At 37.3% G+C, this 21,583-nt stretch overlaps 1 protein-coding gene across 1 annotated transcript; it reads right to left on the reverse strand.

Moving 5' to 3' along the window:
• Window positions 1–15,969: 15,969 nt before the first annotated feature.
• Window positions 15,970–21,079, reverse strand: LOC105668027 (glycerate kinase-like). Its single transcript, XM_012360197.2, has 4 exons — window positions 20,723–21,079; window positions 19,802–20,363; window positions 18,411–19,282; window positions 15,970–18,140 (listed from the first exon to the last, which is right to left on the reverse strand). Exons 1-4 carry the CDS (start codon window positions 20,894–20,896, stop codon window positions 17,793–17,795), a joined length of 1,956 nt encoding a protein of 651 aa, XP_012215620.2. The 5' UTR covers window positions 20,897–21,079; the 3' UTR covers window positions 15,970–17,792.
• Window positions 21,080–21,583: the final 504 nt, after the last annotated feature.

Consider the following 21,583-nt stretch of genomic DNA (forward strand, 5'->3'; position numbering starts at 1 on the left):
CAGCATTTCGACATCGCGAGATATAAGAGCAGATGTGGAGTCAAAACGTGCTTTTGAAAAATGTCACAAGGCATATCGTGCACTTGTTACTTAATCGGCTACGCGAGTCGGTGGGGAAAACGTAAAATTTGGAGTGTCACGATGTGAGGACGCGTTTGCTCGCGAATGTCGAAAGTCATGTACGGGTTTTCAATAGCGGGGTGCACCAGCCGCACGAAGAGTACACGAGGTACTCTGGAATATGGGGTCGAAGGTGGTGAACGAGGATGTTGAAATGCCTGTTGGAATGCGGCGCATTACCCTTATTCCCGTAATGTCATTCGTTGGGGCAAAGTGGCTTCGAACATCAAAAGGCGGAATATTTCCTGATGGAAAAGCGCGCCCTTTCGCTGGCGAGGAAGACATGAGAGGGTGATCTCGGTATCCGCGTCCTCCGCATAAAAAGGGGGCACCCTAATAAAAATAAACTCCGGGCATTCATATTTTCATAAACTTTCCGCGCGCGGTCTATTCGTATCGGAACGAGTAGGCGCGCTAAAAGCGTCTGCGCTTTCTCGCGGCTTGGTTCCAGTAAGTAAAGGCACTATCTCGAGTTTCGAGCGGGTGAAGTTTTTTTAACATTTTCTAGCGACGTGGAGTACAGACTGTGGAGAAGCCGGCTGCGGGCCGAGCCACATCAAACAAACTGTTTAACGGAACATTATATCTATATATCGCGGTTGCATTACGGATGAAAAGTGCGTGCGAGAGGCGCGCATCGGAGATCTCGGAGGATAAATTGGAAAATGAGTGGTCCTCACGCGAGAGCGCTTTAAAGGGCACATCAAACGCACGTTGGCTCTTCTGCGAATTAACACTTTGAATCTGAAATAAAGTAGGTATTTTATCTGCTATTAACGGGTGACACGTTTAGTCCCTCAGATATCATGTGATCATACATGTAAGATGAAGTCGCGTGTGATAAATTGGTAACATTTTTTATTGTATATCTTCTGAAAACATTTATATCGTTGGCTCAAAAAGGAGCGAATAATTTGCTCGCGTGCCTGTACATTGACATTGCAAGAAAAATATGTGAAGAATCATGAAAATATTTTGCATGATGGGAAGCGTTCTCGTAGATTTCCATTTAATGGTCATTTCGAGGCGCGCCGTTAGCCGCGGAACGCTTACGTTTCTCGTATGTTCTCCTTCGGCAGAACAAATGGAACGGCTCTCCCAACCAAACTTTTTACCGATCGCAGCCGATCCTGATACATCTCAACCCACCACCACCGTGACTCGTCGAACGGCGCAACTATCCCTTACGGCTTTTCTTTCCACCTGCTCCTCTCTTTCTCCCGCTCGCTCTCTATCTCTCGCCCTCTCACCGTTTAACACACACTCGTATATATACGATGCAGAACGTATAAGGGGCTCACCGCGGCCGGCAAATTTACTGTAGTAATGAAACTATCAGGTGGCCTGAGTTATATTGGAGCTTTGCCGCAAGCCCGCCAGCCAATAGCCTGTGGCCACTATTTGTCTGCTTGCCGACTGCACCGATTAAGATACTCGTGCGATTAAATCCTACTCCACACTTCGATTCAGATACCGCGTGAAAATAATTTCGATTAGATTGAATCGGCTGCACGATCGCTTATTTGAGTAGCTTTGCGCGAAACAGCGATGCAAGTCAGATTTTGTGAATTTCGGAGAACAGAAAAGTTCGCTTCAAGTAATTTAATAGTAACTTTAGCTATTATAGTAATTTATGATCGTATAAAAAATATATGATATTTGATTCTTATCCATTTTGATTTATCGGTCGTATCCTCGTTTGACACAATTTATAATTTCAAACAAATTGATCGAATATTCGCGATTGAATTCGTTTATTACATTATCGCAACATCTTCTATTTTTTACATTATTAAAAAAAAGTTATTTTTACAAGCCGTCATAGAAGTTCGATTTTTAACGTACTGTATAATAGCATTAGAAGCAAATCGTTATTCCGGAAATCGATCGATTCTAGCGCTTTCGTGTTTCCTTTCACATCGGTGCTCGCACCGATGTCTCACGGTACGGAGGAGCCAAGAAAGCCAGCGTTTCGTGAAAGGACGTGCATCGTCCTGCCATTCCATGTCTTACCGATCGCTGTTCCACCGTCGCCCTGAATAAGGTCGCGAAATTTACGGCCTACTTCCCCCGATATAGGAGAGCATCACGACGCCGATGGACGCTGCCACCGATTCGATTGCTTTCTCATCCGAGCACCAATCCCCCCGGGGCCGTCGTTGCGGAACCATTCGAGCCGTTAATAATATACTGCCCGTTCGATGCCTCGATGACCGTATCTGTCTCAGTCGCCCTCCCTCGTAGTCCAACGAAGAGAAAAGGTATTCATCGAACGTTTAGCCTTTTGTGACAGAGTGCGTTCGAGGGACACGCGACTCAATTCGACAAGAGCCATCGGTGTCAGGAGGGTTGAAATAACGCTGGCACCCCGTTAAGCGGAGATAATAACGCTCGCGAGAGTAGCGGCACGAAAACATTGGAGATGGCAATGCCGCACAGTGAAATCGGTAGAATACGCCGATGATGAGAGCCGGTGATATTGCACTCCACGTGTGCCTCTGGTCGGCCATCGGCGGACAAATTGAACGCACGCTCGTGGTGACGTTGTGACGCCGTGAGTCGGAAATTACGGGGATCCGTTTGTATCGGTGATACGCGGTGAACGAGAAGGTAAACCGTCCACAAGTAAGCGCTCTATGCGTAATTTGCTACTGGAGAGCCAGATCAATGGTCGCTATCGATCGATGCTCGCATAATGACTATGTAATTTACATTTTCTGGAATGTGAATGTGACTACGTGCTAATTGATAGACATTCTTGAAAAAGCAGACGAGTAATATGTAAAAATGTTAGATTTGTTCACAAGTAAACATATATATATATTAATTTATTGAGTATTATATTAATGTTATTTTTATTATCAGACAAATACTTTCATGTATTAACTTTTTCATCTACTTAAGTGATTTTTGATATGAAAGAACAAAAGACAAAAGTACAGTCGTATTAAAAGAATATTGATTAAATTGTAGAAACAGCAGTAAAGATAGCACAGACGCTGTACTACTTACATATTAAAGGACGTCCATATTTAATTTAACCCAGACACAAGGCATGTTTAAATAAAATTTGGGAGCAAATAGCTCGCATAGTTCATCATGTAAATTATCTGAATTCTAATAATTCTAATATTAATTGTCTAAACGTATATAAAATAACATTCCAACAAATATAATAAATGCGCAAAATACACTAAAGATGTATAATTTCAAAGCATCATATAATATGTATTGCAGACGTTTATAAAAAGACATATCTATAATTTATAAAGAGTATTCTGCAAATGTCAAATATGTCTTTCAATTGAAAATTGGTTAGTCAATTTTTTTTTGATTAAATATTCTAAGATCTCAATTACACTTCAATTTCTGCATTTACAATTTGCAATATATTGATTTGGCTGAAATAGGACTGAAAGAAGCAAGCCTTGGACATGGATGATGTAAGATTTAACATCTGATCTTTTACCTTTATCTTCGTAGTAACGGCTATGGCGTACTGCCATTCAAAATATCTACTGATATATGTCACAACGGGCGCGGGAAGTGGCTGTAATTTTCAAGATTAAATAAATAATGTGGCGTGTCGATGCAATATCGCTGTTGAATTGAAAAGAAATGCCGATCTACATTTTATCAGACGATTTATTTATTCGACGAGACTAGTATTTTATATATCGGGGGTTAAATGGACGGAAGGTACATATGTATCTGTATGCGATAGTAGACACCGCGCGTACATGCTCATACAAGGACCGTTCATATAGAAATCGCCTCGAGGTAGTCCATGCCACGTCGTACCACATAAACCGCTGATAAGGCGACTCTGTGGCAACCCTATTGGCCTCCTTCCCGCTCTCTCCTTCCTGTAAAGAAGTCTGTGGCCAGCGTATATAGCGACAACGAGGAGTGTATACGTATACTGTATCCAGAAACGCGTTCTGCTATCTCCTGAAATTATCGTGGTCCGCTCGAGCACACTTTTATTATCACGACTTAAATAAACGCGTTCATCGAACACACTGTTGATGTATTTTTGATTATTATTTTATGATTATTTGCTTTTAAAAGTTATCATCGTCATATCCGCTTTCCGCAGCATGATTGCATATTTAGAATTATAATTGTGTTAATAAATTTTCGAGTGGACTGCTAAGTAAATTACAAACGACGAGATATTTCGCACATTTATTTGAACGCGTGTAATAACATCATGCGATTGATTTGATAATAATACGCGATGGCGGTGTACTCTTGTTCGATAATTGATAAAAGTGTAAATGCGTGAATTATCGCTATTTTGAAATCAAATTGCAATTGTAGAGACAAAATCTCGAAGATTGTGTATTTGCTTTTGAAATATTCATCTAAAAAGTTTTTGGCGAGCTCACGACTTCCATGCCAATGAAAAGAAGTAAACGTACAATTCAGGAACTCTGATGGACACAATCAGAGCTCTTAGATGCCGGTTACTTCTATTACGGGCCAGTGATTCTTTTTACAGTAAATCCTCCCTCTCGTAGATCACGCGAAAAGATGAGTTAGGTCGAGCGTATTGATCAGAAAAATGTCTGGAATGAGCGTGCCTGCAATTTTATATTTGCGCAATCTGTTTTGAATGTAATTTTTATTGATGTAGTGAAATACATGTCCGAAGAAGAATAATAATTTAAATTTTAACAATAATTTTGAAAATAACATGTATTGTCAATATTAATAGCATGAGCTTTATTTTCACTAGTAGAACTAGATCTTTTTTAATTGTACTTTTTTATTTTATAAATTATTTAGTTAATAATACACAATTCTGAAAATTGTATTATAACAAATCTTGAAATACTCGAAAAAATGACGCTGGGGAACAAATTTTCAACTTTAACATTTCAGGCACGAGGGTCAAAACAATTTTCGTAAAAAGCCACATACGTAAACAGCATGCGAGGAAGCAACTTCTCTCGGATAGTCCAATAAAAACTTTATGAAGCACGTCAATTCTCTCTCCCCATCCGCCCACCGTCGCCGCGTCGTTCCAAAAAAATAGGTGCTCGCCGAAGGTCGATCGCGGGATTTCCTACAGTAAAAGTTTCCTATTCAGACTGCAAGCTGTTAGCGTACAGAGTGAGGACGGTCGCGTACGGATGGACCATGCTCGTCTGCTCGAAAACCCAAGAATGCCTCGCTATAAACTCGGCAATGATCCGGCAAACTCGCGGCAGTATTACGAGTTTGGAGAATTTTGATCGGGGCCACTGTCGAGCGAAAGTTCCAATCGTGTTTTTCCAGCTCGCCGTCGTGAGTTCTAGGATTGCATGTACGGTGTCCGGAATATCATGCTTCTTGTGCCACCCCATTAACCCTAACATGTAAACTCTTTTACATTTTACATACAAAATACAGAGATTGAAGATGCAAGTAAATCATTCAAAGTACTGAAATATAAAATGCTTTTTATTTCTAAAAGAGAGACTTTATAGGTCACAGCTTGAGCGCTTGAGTGCTTTATATACGTAATAATTTATTATACATTACAAGCATTGCATCTACATAGCTTCTTTTCAACTACTTGTTCAATATCTTTCTGATATCAATAAATCAGTGGAAACAAATAGAAGGGCAACGTATTCCGAGTTAACCAAAATTTCCCTGAAACTGTGTGTTTTCTCAGTGCACCTTCATTTTTTCGCCTTTAAATGCGCAGCGAAAGAGCCGAGCTCCTGAGCGGAAAACACGAGGCGTTTTGTTCATCTCCATAAATGCGCGTATAGCTTTCATTTTTTTTTTTTTGCACGCCTATATGCACGTAAACGCGAAGGTATCAAATATTCACCAACTTGACATCCGCCTGCCAGTTATCCGCGTTGCCCGGAGGACAATCGGAGCTCGCTTCCCTCTCTCGTGCACCGCGGTGCACGACCTCCCGGGGAATTATTTCTCCGTCGCCCTTACAGCGCCGGCGGTTATCCCGACGGTCGACGTGAAACGGAATAAAGTATCCCGCGGTATTCCCACAGAAACTTATTAGCGTACAATCGTGGTGTCGAGGCGAGAGTACGCGTCGGGCGCGCGGATACAATTTATACAGTAGACATACATTTTCCCGCCGGCAATACTCCGCGCTGGCGCCGCAGCTGTATTTGCGCCAAGTCGCTCACGCGTGTACCGCGCGGTGCGTGTGTGTTTTGGTATTGGACCCTGGGATAATTGCCATATTTAAATATACAAATAGAGATGTGAAAGAGGTACGATATCCCCCTTGATGGAGAGCCCGTTTTTCCATTTCCCTTCTTATTCTTTCCGCTTCCCGTTGTTATCTGTCCCGGAACTTCCCTACCGTGTGTTTTTTCTTTTGCGATTTCAGTTTCCGTACACATTTGGGAATATCTCATGTAATGTGTGCATGAATAAATAAAACTGTAATAATCTCCGCACGCAATGTACACGCGCGAGAGTCTGCCGCCTCTCTTTCTCTTTGTCGTGGAAATGCCGTTTTATCCGATTCAATATCAGCTCGTTAAACGAGATCTCAAAGGAGCCGGTCTAGGAGAGCCCCGCGAATTTCCCCGAGCGCTTCGCGGGATTCCATTACGAGATGGGGATGCACGGTGGGGGTCGCGTTTACGCTCCACCGGCACGCAGATGCGTCAATCAAAGAGCGAAGAATTCGGCTGGTTGGTATTGAGCCTCGATAATCGAAAATGTTCACATATCCTTCGAGCAAAATGATTGTCAATCAGATTGATCGATAGATAAGGGCCGTCCGCACATGCGACTCTTCCGCGAATCTTTTGAAATTCGATTTTATCGCGCGGTGCGGTTTTGTGTGCGACGTTGAGATCACGTTAAAACACCACTGGCGAGGATAATTAGTTTATGAATGCCGATGACAGAAATGCGAATGATTGATCGGAATAATAATTTATTATAAATATTGCTGTAAATATTATTAGTGCGTCGACTAATGTTTGTTTAGATTTTTCTTGGTCTGATTTAAAATCAATACAAGATGTAAAATTTGAAATTACTTTATTATACCAAATGCACGTTTCTTATAGATCTAAATATTAATTTTAATTAATTCGCTTAATAAGTTATTTCAGAAATGTGCCAGACGAAATTACTTACAAGTTCATTTAAATCACGACGTTTTACTCACTCCATTTAATAACATATTTCGAGTTATTGCAATATTATCGGATCGCATTCTTCCAATATTGCGGGAATACTTGATACATCAATAGCAAGATTGCAAACGGGATATATTTCGTGTCCCGCGAGAACTCCAAAACGTATTCTTCCGTTTATTCCGCACGAAACCGGCACAGTCGAGAATGACGGCGGCATAGCTCAATGTCAGTGATAACGGGGGATACGTTAGAATGACCATCCATTGCATTAGTTGCCATTGATAAACTGGCTCTGGACGTGACGTCATATGTGTTGGCATCACGGCGAAGCTCGGCATTGTTTAGACCGTATGATAAAGTTCTGCAATTCCCGCCGGCAGTTATAATGGTGATTGCTTCGGACGACGAGCGTCAGAATAACATGGTGTAGCACGCGAAATTCTGGGTTGCTTTTGCGGCGCTGGAAACATATACGCAAACTCACCCATACTTTGGAGCGTCTTGACAAAAAATGTATGCATATTATTACGATATTTAATCGCATCGAGTAATGAAAACTGAAGAGAAAAGGTAAAGCACACACTTTATAAAAAATGGTTTATAAACGAAAAAAAAATACATATCTCTCTGCTTTTATATAATAACATATTACCAGGAAACGTTTCACTTTGAAAAAGTTTCTACAAAATTTAAATTTTTAGAACTTGATATTTCGTATACAATGACCTAATAATTTGCATTTTATTGTGGGCATTATTTAGAAGACAGCAAAAGATAAATTATGTATACGAATAAATTTTGTTGCAATGTTGTTTGGCCGAGTCTTTTGGTAGCCATAGCATATACAGCTTACATCTTAAGCCGTCGTACGGTTACATATTTGAATAACGAGGCACTATTTGTGTCATACGTATGACAACGCACACGCAAGATATACTCCTCCGTTGAAATGGAAACCATTATTTTTGCTAATTCACATGTGAATACAGCAAAAAGTACATTTGTATTCATTGAAACGATGCAATATCACTTGATATTTTATCAAATACATTTTTGAGTGACAGTAGGAACAAATTATCTCTATATTTTATATTAACGTATATTTTACGTGTGTTATTACAGTTAGGAACGAAATATTTTATACGCGGGTAGGAAACACGAAATTTACGTAGGGTCGCGAGCGAGAACATTTTCACTTAGCGATTAATTAGCCGTGGCACCAGTGGGTGCCGCCGCCAAAGCGGCGTTAATTGCGAGGTATTCAAGAGATCCTTTAATGAAATTTTGTATGATTAACTTATGGCGAATTTTACACCGGGCTGATCGTGGATCGCAGGCGTGGACGGTGTATTGTGCACGAAAGAGCAGCGCAGGATACTCGAGATTCGAGAAACTGCATTACGGAACGTACATAAAATCCGAAACTCCGGCACTTCATAAGATTTTAATCGAACGGAACTGCTTCCGTTGCACTTCGGTTCGCGAGCAGACTCCAGCACGGGAGAGCAGAATGATTCTATTTCTATTTTGCGCGGAAATATTTACCGTGCACTCATTTTCCCTTCCTGCGGACGTAATAAACCTGCTTCTTGACCTCGTATAATTAACAAGACGGTAATTAGCTGAAACTCGGGTGAAGTTTCCGTGAACAAAAACGGTTAACGATACATCCGACTGAGGCCACTGAAAATCGGGGTAATGTGCGGTCCAGCCTGAAATGCGCAGCGCGCGTACGGACAAAAGTACGCATCACTAACAGGATCTTCATTTCTTCTTATGCGAGTGCGTAACGAAACGTTCAGTGAGCAAAAACAATATTGCCATTTTTTTGTCATTGCGCGCAGAAAATAGTTTTAGTAATTATGCAAACAACAATTTTTCATGACTCTGAGCTCCTTCACTTTTATAGAATAAAATAGAAATTGAAATAATCAATGGTACTACTGGTACCGCTAGTTTCATTCTCCATTTTTGTCTAATTAATCTATTGTTAGAAATAAGAAGTGGAAAATGTGACCGCAGATGTAGAACATTCCTTTTACTGGTTACAGAATCACGATTCTTGTCATTCCGCATCGCGTGCATATTGAAATAAATTATCTGTCTCTCAAGTCGCGCGATGCATAATTTAATGAAATCCGAATTTCGTCAATAAACGATTCGCTCGAACGTACATTGGAATGTACTTACCACTCTACGTCTTTCTATTTTCACTAGCCGTTTGTGCGATCGTTATTCCCGAACCTGCTCGCCGCGGTTCTCGCGTAATTAGCGAGGCCACGTGCGAGCAAAACTTAGCCCATAAATTTCGGAGAAATGGAAATGGCGTCACGTCCGATCTCTCCCGCGATCTTTCCATCTTTCTCTCGATGTTCCATCCTCTTTCTCCCCTCACGCATTAAACGTTATTCTCCTTTCTAGAATGTCTCTTTCACGTTCTGCTGCTATAGAGAAATCAGAGAATTCTACTCACGCTGATCACGTACCCGCGCGCTGAGGCCAATCTGTTCACTCCTGCCGTCACGTTTGACGGTTTATGTCACCCGCGTTGTGCACGTCTATGCGCGATTCACCTTTCCAACTTAGGTAAGATGTCAATCATGTTTCGTCCCAAAAGCTTTGACGTCAGAATCCAAATTTTCGACCGCTTTATTCCTGTATTCGTCGTCGAATAACGGCCTTTCGGAGAATTACAATGATTTGCCGGCGCGAGCTTACTGTTATTTGGGTTACGGAATTGTCGGAGGCTGTTATTGGTTTACAAGCTTTTTATCGCCGATAAATGCTTTTATGGATCCGTAACTCCATTTGAACTTTAAGAAGTTAATCCGTATTTAGGAAAGTTTCTTTTGTTAGAAGTACTTGATTCGAAAGCGAAAATCAATATTTTTAATTCTATATACATACTATTGACATTTATAGTTCGGCGAAATTCTTTAATTGCACAGCTTTTTATAACTGGAGAATTCTTCACCATTTGAGAATCTAGGTGCTGTTAAATTCAGCTTCTCTATTATTTGTTGCTAAAAAACAACTCGCTTGAAAATATCTTTTATTATTACGATATCTAATTAATTCAAGAAATTTTTAGCAATATATTTTACATAGTAGTCAATGTTGAAAGTGTCTTTACTTAAAAATATCATTTGACATTACAATAAAATGTCGCTCATAACACTGTTTTTGAATAAAAATATTCAGGACAGAACAGCCACGCGCGACTGTAGCCATCGCGAGACATTAATTGCTAAACATCTTATGAATATAGCCGAATAAGTAACGGGAAATGAACTAGAGTGATCATGTTTCTCTCATCAAATTCAAATTCGTTGAAATATTTGCGTTACCGGTTCGCCAGGCAGAGAGACACCATCCAGTTTCTCCCATGCGCGCGGATAAAAGTGGCATGCGATCGGGTCGGTCTGTTTCCGGCCGGCTTCAAAAATGGCTCGCGTACCTGTTAGAGGGCTTTTGAGTGGACGACAAACACGAGACTACAACAATACTCGGCCATCGTGATTTTCAAACCGTTAACAGCCGGCCGTTGAACAGTCGGCCGATGCGAATGCCAACAGATTAATGCTAATTTACTCGATATTTACGCTCCTCCTCGACACCGTGGCCGCGCAACATATTTCCATTGTTTTACTACGGTGTGTCAATATTGAATAGTGCACAGCAATGGACTACCGGGATATTTACTATACGCTGCACGTGTAGGTCTCAAAACACTAGGCTGTAACTGTCAGGCTGGTCTCGATTATTAAATATGGAATTCGAAGTTGTATAGATTTGACCAAAAGTTAAAAAAAAAAAAAGTCACTTTTAATCTCGATACTCGAATTCAGTGATTTTATGTTTGTCAGTAAACGTCTTTTCCATTTTTAATTGTGCGCGTTATTTAAAGACGCATTTTAATATTTAAATAGAAACCTTGCTTATCAATATCTGTTAAATAAAATCGATTAAACTATTTTATTGCAAAAGCATTTGTTATATACTTACGCGAAAGTACGCTCTAAACATCGATGTATAAGACAAAGCAACATAACACGATTCTCGAGAAATTCCTAAATATCTCGACCCATAGGAAATCAAGTATCTCTAGAGACACAACGAGATATTGTAAGGAAAATGTGTCAACATAGATCTAAATTCGGCGCATAATTTAATAGAGAAAAAGAGCGAGAGAGAGAGAAAGGATGAACGTAAAATGGAATTTGCATATATGTAAATAAAACAGAATATAGATATAAAAATCTCTAGAGAATCAAGCTGATTTGTATCTTCTGTATAAACCGCAGATCTATTTTCTTTTATAAACAGCGTTAAAAAATTGCGGCCTGGGAGTGCAAAATAAGTTTTGTAAGCAAAGACGAGCGCATGTAACTTCCGTTATTATAATTTCTTAATGCGATATTCTCGATTTCTCTGTTTTCATTTTGCATTTGATAGAAACAATGAATAATTAAAATTATCCATTTTATCGAATTCTGATCTACAAATTGGCAAACGTTGATGAGTAATCAGAATGTTCGAAAATTTCTCTCGGAACGGGAAACGTAAGGGGTGGAAATGGGGTTCACGGTTTGTTTTCTCAAGAGTTTAAGCAATCTGGAGCATTCAGAATCGCTGACCTAGGTTCGTACAATTCCATTCTGCTTAACTCAAAGCGGTCGGCCGTACAGTTGTCAATAGAAGTTCGAAAGCACAAATCGATGAAATTGGATTGGTACAAAAAGCAGAGACGAATTTGATCAAATTACTTATTCATCTTGGAATATTTTATCGAATTAAATCAGCTATTAAAATGTTCATGTTTAATCTAGCCAAATATCAAAGTTGGAATTCTTAATAATTTTTTGGGTAAAAAACTGTTTCTATCTCGGATGAGAATTTTTATTCTAAATTTGTTCTGTGCAACCCACAGATTGCACCGCTGTTATATAATTCTTGAGCTATTATACATGTTGTCTCTTTCTTTACTCCTATTTATATATATGATTGCTCACAGTTCCCAATGCGCTGTGAATTAATGATACGCTTTTTAAAATAGGAGATTTTCTCGCGCGCACTAATGCGTCCTTCGCGAACATAATTCAAAGTTGATAATCTCTTACATCATTTCTCAAGCTGTCTCGGAACGCCGCGGCGAGTACGTACCTTTGTCGCGTGTCTCTGGAGATTTTTTCCAGCTAGGGATGAAATGCGACTCGCAATTAGATACACCTAGCACGGTATTTGCGGAGCTACGCGCGAGATACTTTCCATCTACACAATTTACATCTCTTCCCGGTCTTCTTCTTCTCTCTTGAGAGCACTTTCATAGAAATTATTACTCGTATTCATGCGTTCCGTTGTCGTGGTCAGGCCATCGAAACGACACGTCGGTAGAGCGTGATTCGTTCAACATGCATGAGAGTCTATACTTGTGAATTCATAAAAGTTTTGGCAGTTTCATTTTTCCGCGTTAATTCCGCGGACTCACGAAATTCACTGGAATATATAACGTCACGTTGGCATCGACCAGAATTGCTACCGTCTGCCAACCCAATTATTCCATAATCAGTCAACCAATAGGACAGAGACCGTGCAGATCGTATTTCATGTTCATTACAGATTATAAACACAATTCAATTACATCTTGATGATTTCATTCAATGCTTGATTGATTAAGATTGTAGATTGATTAGTTCTTCATGCAAGAAACTCAATATATTTTTTGCAATAAATCATTTTTATTAATACAAAAAATGATATAGAGAACCTTTATTAAAGAACTTTTAATTTTATTATAAAATGTCTCTGTAATCAAGCTAAATCGAGAAATTTATTACGATAAGAGAGTACTTTAAAATACATTATAAATCCACTCTTAAAAAAGGCATGAAAGATCGATACTCGAATGTATCGAAAGTATTGTTGACGCTTTCCCGCGACGTTGATTGGTTATCGCGATTATTCTGATAGTTTGATAGATTGAGAGCGAAGGTTATTTTGACGGTTATTTAAAATAAAAAAAATTGTATTAAAATATTTACATTTCATAATTATTAAATTACTATAATAAGTGCGCGCGCCTGTATTGTTCTAGTTTATTATTAAAATGTTTATCGCTGTCTGTGAAATTCGTTAAAAACCGTATAATCATATTTATTTAAATAGCTATTGATTTATTAAGTAATTATACTTTTATTTCATTGAGAAGTATTTTTACATATTTCTGATATTAACACAATTGTACATTTTGTCAGCATAATTTATTATAAAAAATATATTACATTAATCCTTTTAAATTAAAAATTGAAAGTTGTTCAGAATACTACATAAATAACAGTTTTGTTTGAAAAATGTTTTTAAAAACGTTTGCTCGCTGAAGACGTTTTTTTATATTTTGGTAAAATAAATTACATGTCGTTTAAATGTTTGCTTAGCGTACTGGTATTGTAACTTTAATGAAGAAAAATCTGTCGCATATCCTTTGGATAGCATCATAACTCCGGTATCAAGCCAACTAGTTTAATCTGTTTTAGGGCAATATATCATTGCTAACGCTTATTCCACAGTCTGTCAGTTCTTCCGGTGCAAAAGAACAATGCTGAGATTTATATGGAAATTTGCCGCTCCTCTTATATTTCATGTATTTTAGTTGGAGATCTCTAGGGTAAAAAAATGTACCTATACAGCATATGTCATCTCTTCATGTCTGGCTCACGAGCATTTTTATCCGCAATTCGATTTGCATTGTAGATTTAACCGAAGAGCACGTAGAAATTTTTTAGATAGAAGTTTAGTTATACAATGCAACGTCAACGTCAATTATAAAGTTGTCGCACATAAAATATCGGTTTCGCATTAACGATTTTCACGTTAATCTCAGAGAACTTAAAAAATTTGCGTATGTAGATCAATTACTACACTCACAATCAGATAAAACAGTGGATGAGCAAAGAGCAACAAGATAAAATCTAATAAAAATATTACGTAATTTTATGCGATAAATGTCAAATCATAATTAATCAAACTGCTCTGAATTAAGATACTTCAACATGAAATCGCGGAAAACGACGTAGTGCGTGTAAGCATGGTAGAATTTCGCGGTGGATCTACAGTTGCAGAGGCAGAGCTTCACCGACGTTGCTTGGTGGTTGGTTAAGTAACGAGCGGTGCATATTTAGCCGTAGCTTCTCTGCAGAGAGATGCAAATGTACAGCGATGGCTCCTCTCGGTTGGTTGCCTCTATACTACGTGAAATATACTCCGCTTCATGCTTAATCAAGATTTCGTCGGCCATTATACTCTAGGGAACCATTCTTCATAAAGTTTTGCATTTTGACAAATCCGCGATGTGTGAAGAAAGTATGACATTTTTTACATGAATTTTAATCGTTGATTTCTCATCGTTCCCATAACAATTACACATGTGTTACAAATATATGACGTACTATTTTAGCCGCTTATTCTAATTGCATCTATATTATTAACGTTATAAAATTTATTTTAATACATTTGCATACTGAAACCAGCAAAGATGAAAGATGTAAAGATGAAAAAGTAAAATATACGTAGAAAAATATATACGCAAAAGTATTCTCGTCAATTTCTATAAAGTTTGATTATTGTGGAAAGATTAAACTAGAAAATACGTATTTTATCAAACAAGACACATGTGTGCAGTCTTCGCGGCGACTCAGCATTTACATATGAATATCCGCATACTAACGTAAGATAACGAATGTTTACACGTGATCAACAGTTAGTTATTCGTAGCATCAGCATTAATTAACATTGAATCTAACATTATCTAAGTTTACATTATGTAAATATTGTTTTGCTTTATAATTTAAATTTATGCATATATACAAAATATTTTATTGCTGTCTATTTCAACTACAAATGAATTATTGATAAATTATTTAATAAATAAATTATTGAGTAATTTTTAATTAATTTTAACATAGAAAATTTGAAGAAAATCTTCTTCTATTAAATATTAATTTAAGAAATGTTAATATTAAAAGTTTATAATTAAAATTATAACAAAACATAAAAAATGCAATAAAATTGATTAAAAAATATGATTTTATTATTGATTCTTTAGTTTAAAATTTTATTTCAAAAAGAAAATTTGCATAAGTATACATATTGGCAATTGAATAAATTTGTTTTTCTTATACAAACAATAAAACAATGTTAATGTAGTACAATATATTTATAATGTAGAAATTTATATCACTCATATATTTAGTGCTTTCGATTTCTATTACATTGCGGACAGCAAGCAGGATATTCGGAATGGCGTTCTCCAAAATGTTGTCCTGCATCCTTGTCACAACTACACCTAAAGTAAATAATAATAATGTATATTAACTTAATGTTTAAATATTTCGATATTTTATTGTATAATTCATTGGACTTACTCTTCTACTTTGAATTTATTATTCGACGTGCATACTACTTTTACACATCTTTGTCGATCTGCCGCAGGCAGCACTTCACTGAGGCAGTTTTCTGAAATAATTATTCAAAAATTTTTTTATTTTATTACATTTTATTTTATTGATTTATTTATTTAACAGATTTACAAAATAATTAAACCAACAACAAGAAACCTATTCGAATTACACACAAGAATATCTAAAAGATCTTCGCAAGTTTATTTGAAATATTTTATATTGAAAACAATGCGCAAGTACACACAAGATTTCATAGTCAAAATACATACCATATTTAGGAACCTGCACTGAGTACTGTACGAATAGCAAGAAAATGCAGAATAACGCGAAACGCTTCATTATGGAATATATGTTGCTTCGCAAAAGAGATTCAACAAACTGTTACGAGGAATCTCGATGTTGAACTAAATTTATAGCTTGCAATATAATCGTAAATGTGAGGTCAGAGATGAAGATAAGACCATAAAAATTTATTCCATACTTGATTGCTTTCTCGTCCTCTGATGTAATCTTTTTTACAGATATGCTTAGAATTCTTTTATATACAATTACACTTACAATACGCTAACACAAAGTCATGCAATTCATAAAGTAAAATAATATATCATTATAATATATCGCGACAATTTAAAAACTGCACTGTATTAAAAAATACACATTTCTGCATTTTTTAAATTAAGTTTATTGAAGATTTACATTATCTACTAATTATAAGAAAGAGAGAAAAAGTAAAGAATTTTCAATATATGTTTAAAAGAAATTGACAAGACCTTGTACTTAATCTTATTAATTTTGATTTTAAATATAATAAAAATATTGAATTTAAATATAATTAGTTGCGTTAGTGAGCTGCAATATTTTTTTTCAAATTCTAACTTTATCTTACTTAACTATTTGGATTATTGATTACGCGAAGAAACATTGTTTCCAACAACAGATTAACTTGATCGGATTAAGCTGAGCAATATATGTTAAATGTAGGAAGTTCGCGCACGCATTCCGTAAATGGTATTCTCAAGGGGCATTTTGGACTCGGTCACGAAGAAACTGTAAGAAAGAACGCACTCAGAACTGCGCTGTACCACGGATATGTCGTCGAAGTAGGTGAGTCCATTCCCAGGGCTTTGTTGAACGGGATTGGTACCGAGCCCATGGGAGATGCCAAGTTAGGAGATCTCTATTATATCAAGGAAGAGCGAAATGAGCTTCGTGGGACTTTCGTTTCGTTCATCCTTGCCCGAGGAGCCGATCGCATAATAGAAATTATTTTGACCTTGACAATAAATTTTAATTTACAAAATAAATTATCTCATCCGTAATTTTCATTTCGCAGAGTAATTGAAATTTCGTAGAGCAATTGAAATCTCGTAGAGTAATTGAAATTTCGTAGAATAATTGAAATTGGCATTTACTCTGAAATTTATGTCATTTATCATAAAATAACGCTGTTGCATAACAAATGACGCACATTACACTGCTCGCGAAAGGCTATAAAAATTAATAAGTTATCAATAGTGCAGACAGCTGTGTATATTAAGAGTGTTATGATGACACAAATATACACATCTTTTAATAAACAAAAGTTCGACGCGTTTTACTTGACGCAGAAAATTTTTGAATCACAGCAAAAATGTGAACACAACGCGCATAACGTTGTAAATTTTAGGATTTTAAAATAAAGATAGTAGAATGTATAGCTGCATTTACTTCGTCGACGCGCGCCATTTATTATTGCATCGGCAATGAATCAGAAATATGCGAATCGAAAAGAAATGTCAAAATTTAGAAATATCCGTTGAATTTTACAAGCGATGGAGCCGTAAGTCATGCTAAAATTTTATCATACGCCATCGTTTTTATCCGCTCTGATATTTATCGCAATGTATAGCTATATATTTCTCGCACTTAATTAAATACGTGCTATTAATACAAATACGTTTTTAAACAGTTTATAAATTTTTAGCGTGCTACCAAATGGGAAATGAATGAGACGTCCATGTGCTGAAGCAAAGAATCGCGCGGACCGGGTGAATTTAGCGCGAGCGGAGTAAAATCCATCACAAAATCCGGCGCACAACAAGGTCGTAAATAATCAACGGCTCTTCGGTGCTCCGAGCCGACAACAATATTGTAACACCGGGACTACCGTCGCCGATAACGCGCGATTGACAGGACAGTCTCTATCGGCGCATATCCTATCTTCGTCTCTATGACAGGCGCTGCTGCAGTTGCACTGGAAGCGCGCGATTCGTATAACATGAAGATCTCCGACGTTTGCGAGCGTGTAATAATTTTCTCTCTTCAGCAGCAATAACTCGTCGCCGTCGTTGATACTCGAAAAAAACAAATTCGCGTTGTTTTCCTTCAAAACTCGCTCCGGCAGAACGGCGGCGTATCTCTCCGCCGTCTCTTCCGTGTCTTTCGCCGTCCGGCGAGCTTCCTGCAAAGAGAGATTTGCACGTATTATCGCGCCGCGAGGATTGACGAAGCGTCACAATAATACAAGTTGGAACTTCTATGCATTATGTTTCGCAAAGTGCTTTGCATTGAAAACCCTCCCTAAAATCCCTCCCCTCCTGCCTGCCTCCGGCAGGCAGTATTCCGTGCCTCGGTTTCCCGGCGTGATGTTTCAATATTTCACCGCTTCCGCTTTATCCGGCCGTACGCGCGCGATAAAAAATAAAGTAGGCTATCGCTGTCGCGTTCTTACCGCGATCTCCCATTCGCTCTGTTTATCCTTGGTGAGCTTCCGCCATCTCAGAAAGGCAGCCTTATACGTACTCCTCGCTTTTTCGTATTCCGGGTAAACGTCAGTAGCTAGGCTCTTGTATCCGAATGCGCCAGCTGCGCTGGTATTGCCGTCTTTTCCATGAGAGCTGCCGCCGAGGAACCAGACGGTGTATCCTCGCAAAATTGGATATTGCTGCGTACGCATGTACCAATATAAGGAGAAGTAGAGGGCGAGCTCCTGATTGGGTCCACCCTTCCCGGGACGCTCGCAGAGATGAACAATCGGCCGGCCTCCCAGCAGAAGGCACAGTCCTAGACCCCATTTGTCCTTCGTGGGAAACATCCCCCATACCTCCCGGTCGGTCAGAGGACACACCGCACTCTCCTTCATCTGCTCGTACATCTCCAACTTGGTAATTTTGTTCTCAACCGCCAGGATCATTAAGGACGCGATCTTCGCGTATTCCTGCGCGAATTCCTCGACGCCGCCGCTACAGATGGAGTTTAATTTCAAGGGGGACAGTCCTAGTTTGAGAGCCTCCGTAGCCATACATTCCATAGCGTCGGCGTTGCACGCGATCACATATTGCTGCACGAACTTATATCTCTTCTTCGCATCTAATTGAGTATCAGCCGCCACTGTTCGAGGATTAATTTCCCCCAACAGTTGGCGAACGCTCTGCGACACTTTGTCAACAAGTTTGTACTTCGCCAAAATAATCAAGGCCTTTCGGTCCTTTGAATCGTGAACGCACGGTCCACCTCCCAATTGTTCCGGCGGTTCTGCTGACACGTCAGATGTGAAGAGGGTGATGACTTTAGCCGGATAAGCCAGACGCGCCAGATCACCACCTAAAATTTCTTTCTTTCTGTACCTATCTTTCGATTACAATCTCTATTTGTTTTTAGAAAGACTTATAATATTTTTTTAAAAGAGGATAAGAGGATATACATATTTTTAGATTAGAGATATAGATTATTTATTAAAAGAGAAAAAGTTTCTTTCGGTAATATTATAACTTTCTTTAATGCAAGGATAAAATTGAATTTGTCCAAATTTATAGACACAAAAGAAAAAGTGTAATAGCATTATTTATCAAAATATAAATCAAATTTTTCTATTTATGCTTTGTTCTTCGGTATACGTTAATGTAATTATAAGATCAAACAATTAATAAATTAATTTTAATTACAAACTCTGACGCATATTATTTAATTATAAAAATAATATAATTATCTCAGTCTTCAAACTTATCTATTTAATGTAAATTTATTGCCTTTAAATTTCCCAGGAACGCTAGAGACGAAATATGTGCCAAAAGTTTGATCAGCAGGTAATAAAATTTTCTCACACTTAAATAAACTACTTGCCTCTTATCGCAGAAAGTTTATTCCTCACGATATTGATTTCTTCAGAAGTCGCATTAGCAGCTTTTAACCTGTTCAGAACTCTTAACTTATCTCTCAACGTAATTGTATCCCGCGGGCAGCAGAGAAGATCGTCTGAATCCCGTGACAGCATAACAATCAGCAAGTCGCGTTTTTTCAGTCGCTTACAATAATTCATGATTTTCCGTGTAATCTCAACTACTTTTTCATCCGGCTGCCCATCCGTCCCGGCTTCAACGAAAGTTATACGGCTGTCCAACTTTGGAAACGCTTCCGGAAAGCTCCACATCATAGAGATCGATTTGCGAGGTACTACTATAAATCCTTTTTTCAATTGTTTACCAACCATCCTTTCGAACGCCGAGCTCATTTCAACAACTTCCTTGCCCCAGCCAACAATGTGTACATTATTATTTATTTTATATTTAACATCGTTAATTGTTAATGTTGCACGACCATCGTATTTAATCTTCTTAGGTATGATTACTGACGGTTGAATGCATTTTACACCCGCTTCGATAATAGCACTGAGATTTTCGCGAATCTATAAATTAAGCGTGTTAATCGATATCTGTAATTATTGAGAATTTTGACAAGTTTACTGAAAATTTACATCAAAAGATTTAAATTCTAGAATATTATTTTTATGTTTGGTATACAAATAACATTGTAGGCAATTTGTTTCTGTAGCGATTAATATTTTATATCCAACTATATGCTATTATTATATTTTATATTTTTCTATCTTGCAAATTTTTCATTCTTTCATTATTAAAAAAATGTAAATAAAGTTTATTTATCGAGCGGTTATGAGTGTTCGTATATATGAAACATTACACGTGCGACATATCTTTTTTCATGTAATATATAAAATAGGAAAGGTATATCTGACGTTGCGTTAACCTGTAACATTGCTTTTTCTTCGCGTAATTTCTTCATATCCCTAATCTCTTTCTGCCGAATAATCGCTTCCATCTCAGCACGCGCATCTTCTATCGCTATCTTGTCAAATCGTCGTTGCTTCAAAGAAAATTCCACATCATTTATGATTTTCTGTTCTTTCGTTTCTACTGCCATAACTTTTCGCACTGTTTCTTCTTGTTTCAATGGATCGATTACTTTCTGCTCGCGTTGCTTGTGCTTTTCTTTATGTTATTGCATGATTTAACAATACTTTTATAATTTTGTAAAATACAAAAAAATTGTCAAAAATAAGTCAAGATAGATGATTGAATGTTACATTTTAGGTTACTAAGTTGAATATAATTTCAAGTTGTTTTGAATTAATTTCTTTTAATAATAGACTACAATTAATTTTTATTTACATTTATTTTTACATTAACATTTATGTGAAATTCGTTAAATTTTGCATAATTATTAAAATTTTTATATTTTTAAATAAATCGAAGAATAATCATCCGCAATTAATTACAAAAATATTAAAATGTTTCCATATTGTGTGTCCATATGTGTTTCCTAATTAGTTTTATTATCAAACATTATAATTCAGTTTTTTAGAACAATGTAAAATAAATAGAAAAATACAAAAAGTTTGATATTAGCATTAAAAAATATTTCTTATTATATTTTTATACTAATTTTATTATTTTATCAAAAATAAGTGTAGCTATTATTTTATACTTTTTTATTGATAATTTTATCTTAAAACGGTAATAATGTTTTCGATGGTAAAATTACCATTTGATAAATTTGAATTTATTCATTGTCGATAAATTTCTGCTGGAGAAATACTAATAGTACTAT

This window comes from Linepithema humile, chromosome 6, assembly GCF_040581485.1.
Source record: "Linepithema humile isolate Giens D197 chromosome 6, Lhum_UNIL_v1.0, whole genome shotgun sequence".
Taxonomy (NCBI): Eukaryota; Metazoa; Arthropoda; class Insecta; order Hymenoptera; family Formicidae; genus Linepithema; species Linepithema humile.

Coding starts and splice junctions, on each gene's coding strand:
- LOC105668027 (XM_012360197.2), bottom strand. CDS start 20,896: ATGGCAGTAGAAACGAAAGAACAGAAAATCATAAATGATGTGGAATTT. Junction 20,364..20,722: donor AAGAAAAAGCAATGTTACAG/GTTAACGCAACG, acceptor CTTAATTTATAG/ATTCGCGAAAATCTCAGTGC. Junction 18,141..18,410: donor AGAGCGAATGGGAGATCGCG/GTAAGAACGCGA, acceptor CTCTCTTTGCAG/GAAGCTCGCCGGACGGCGAA.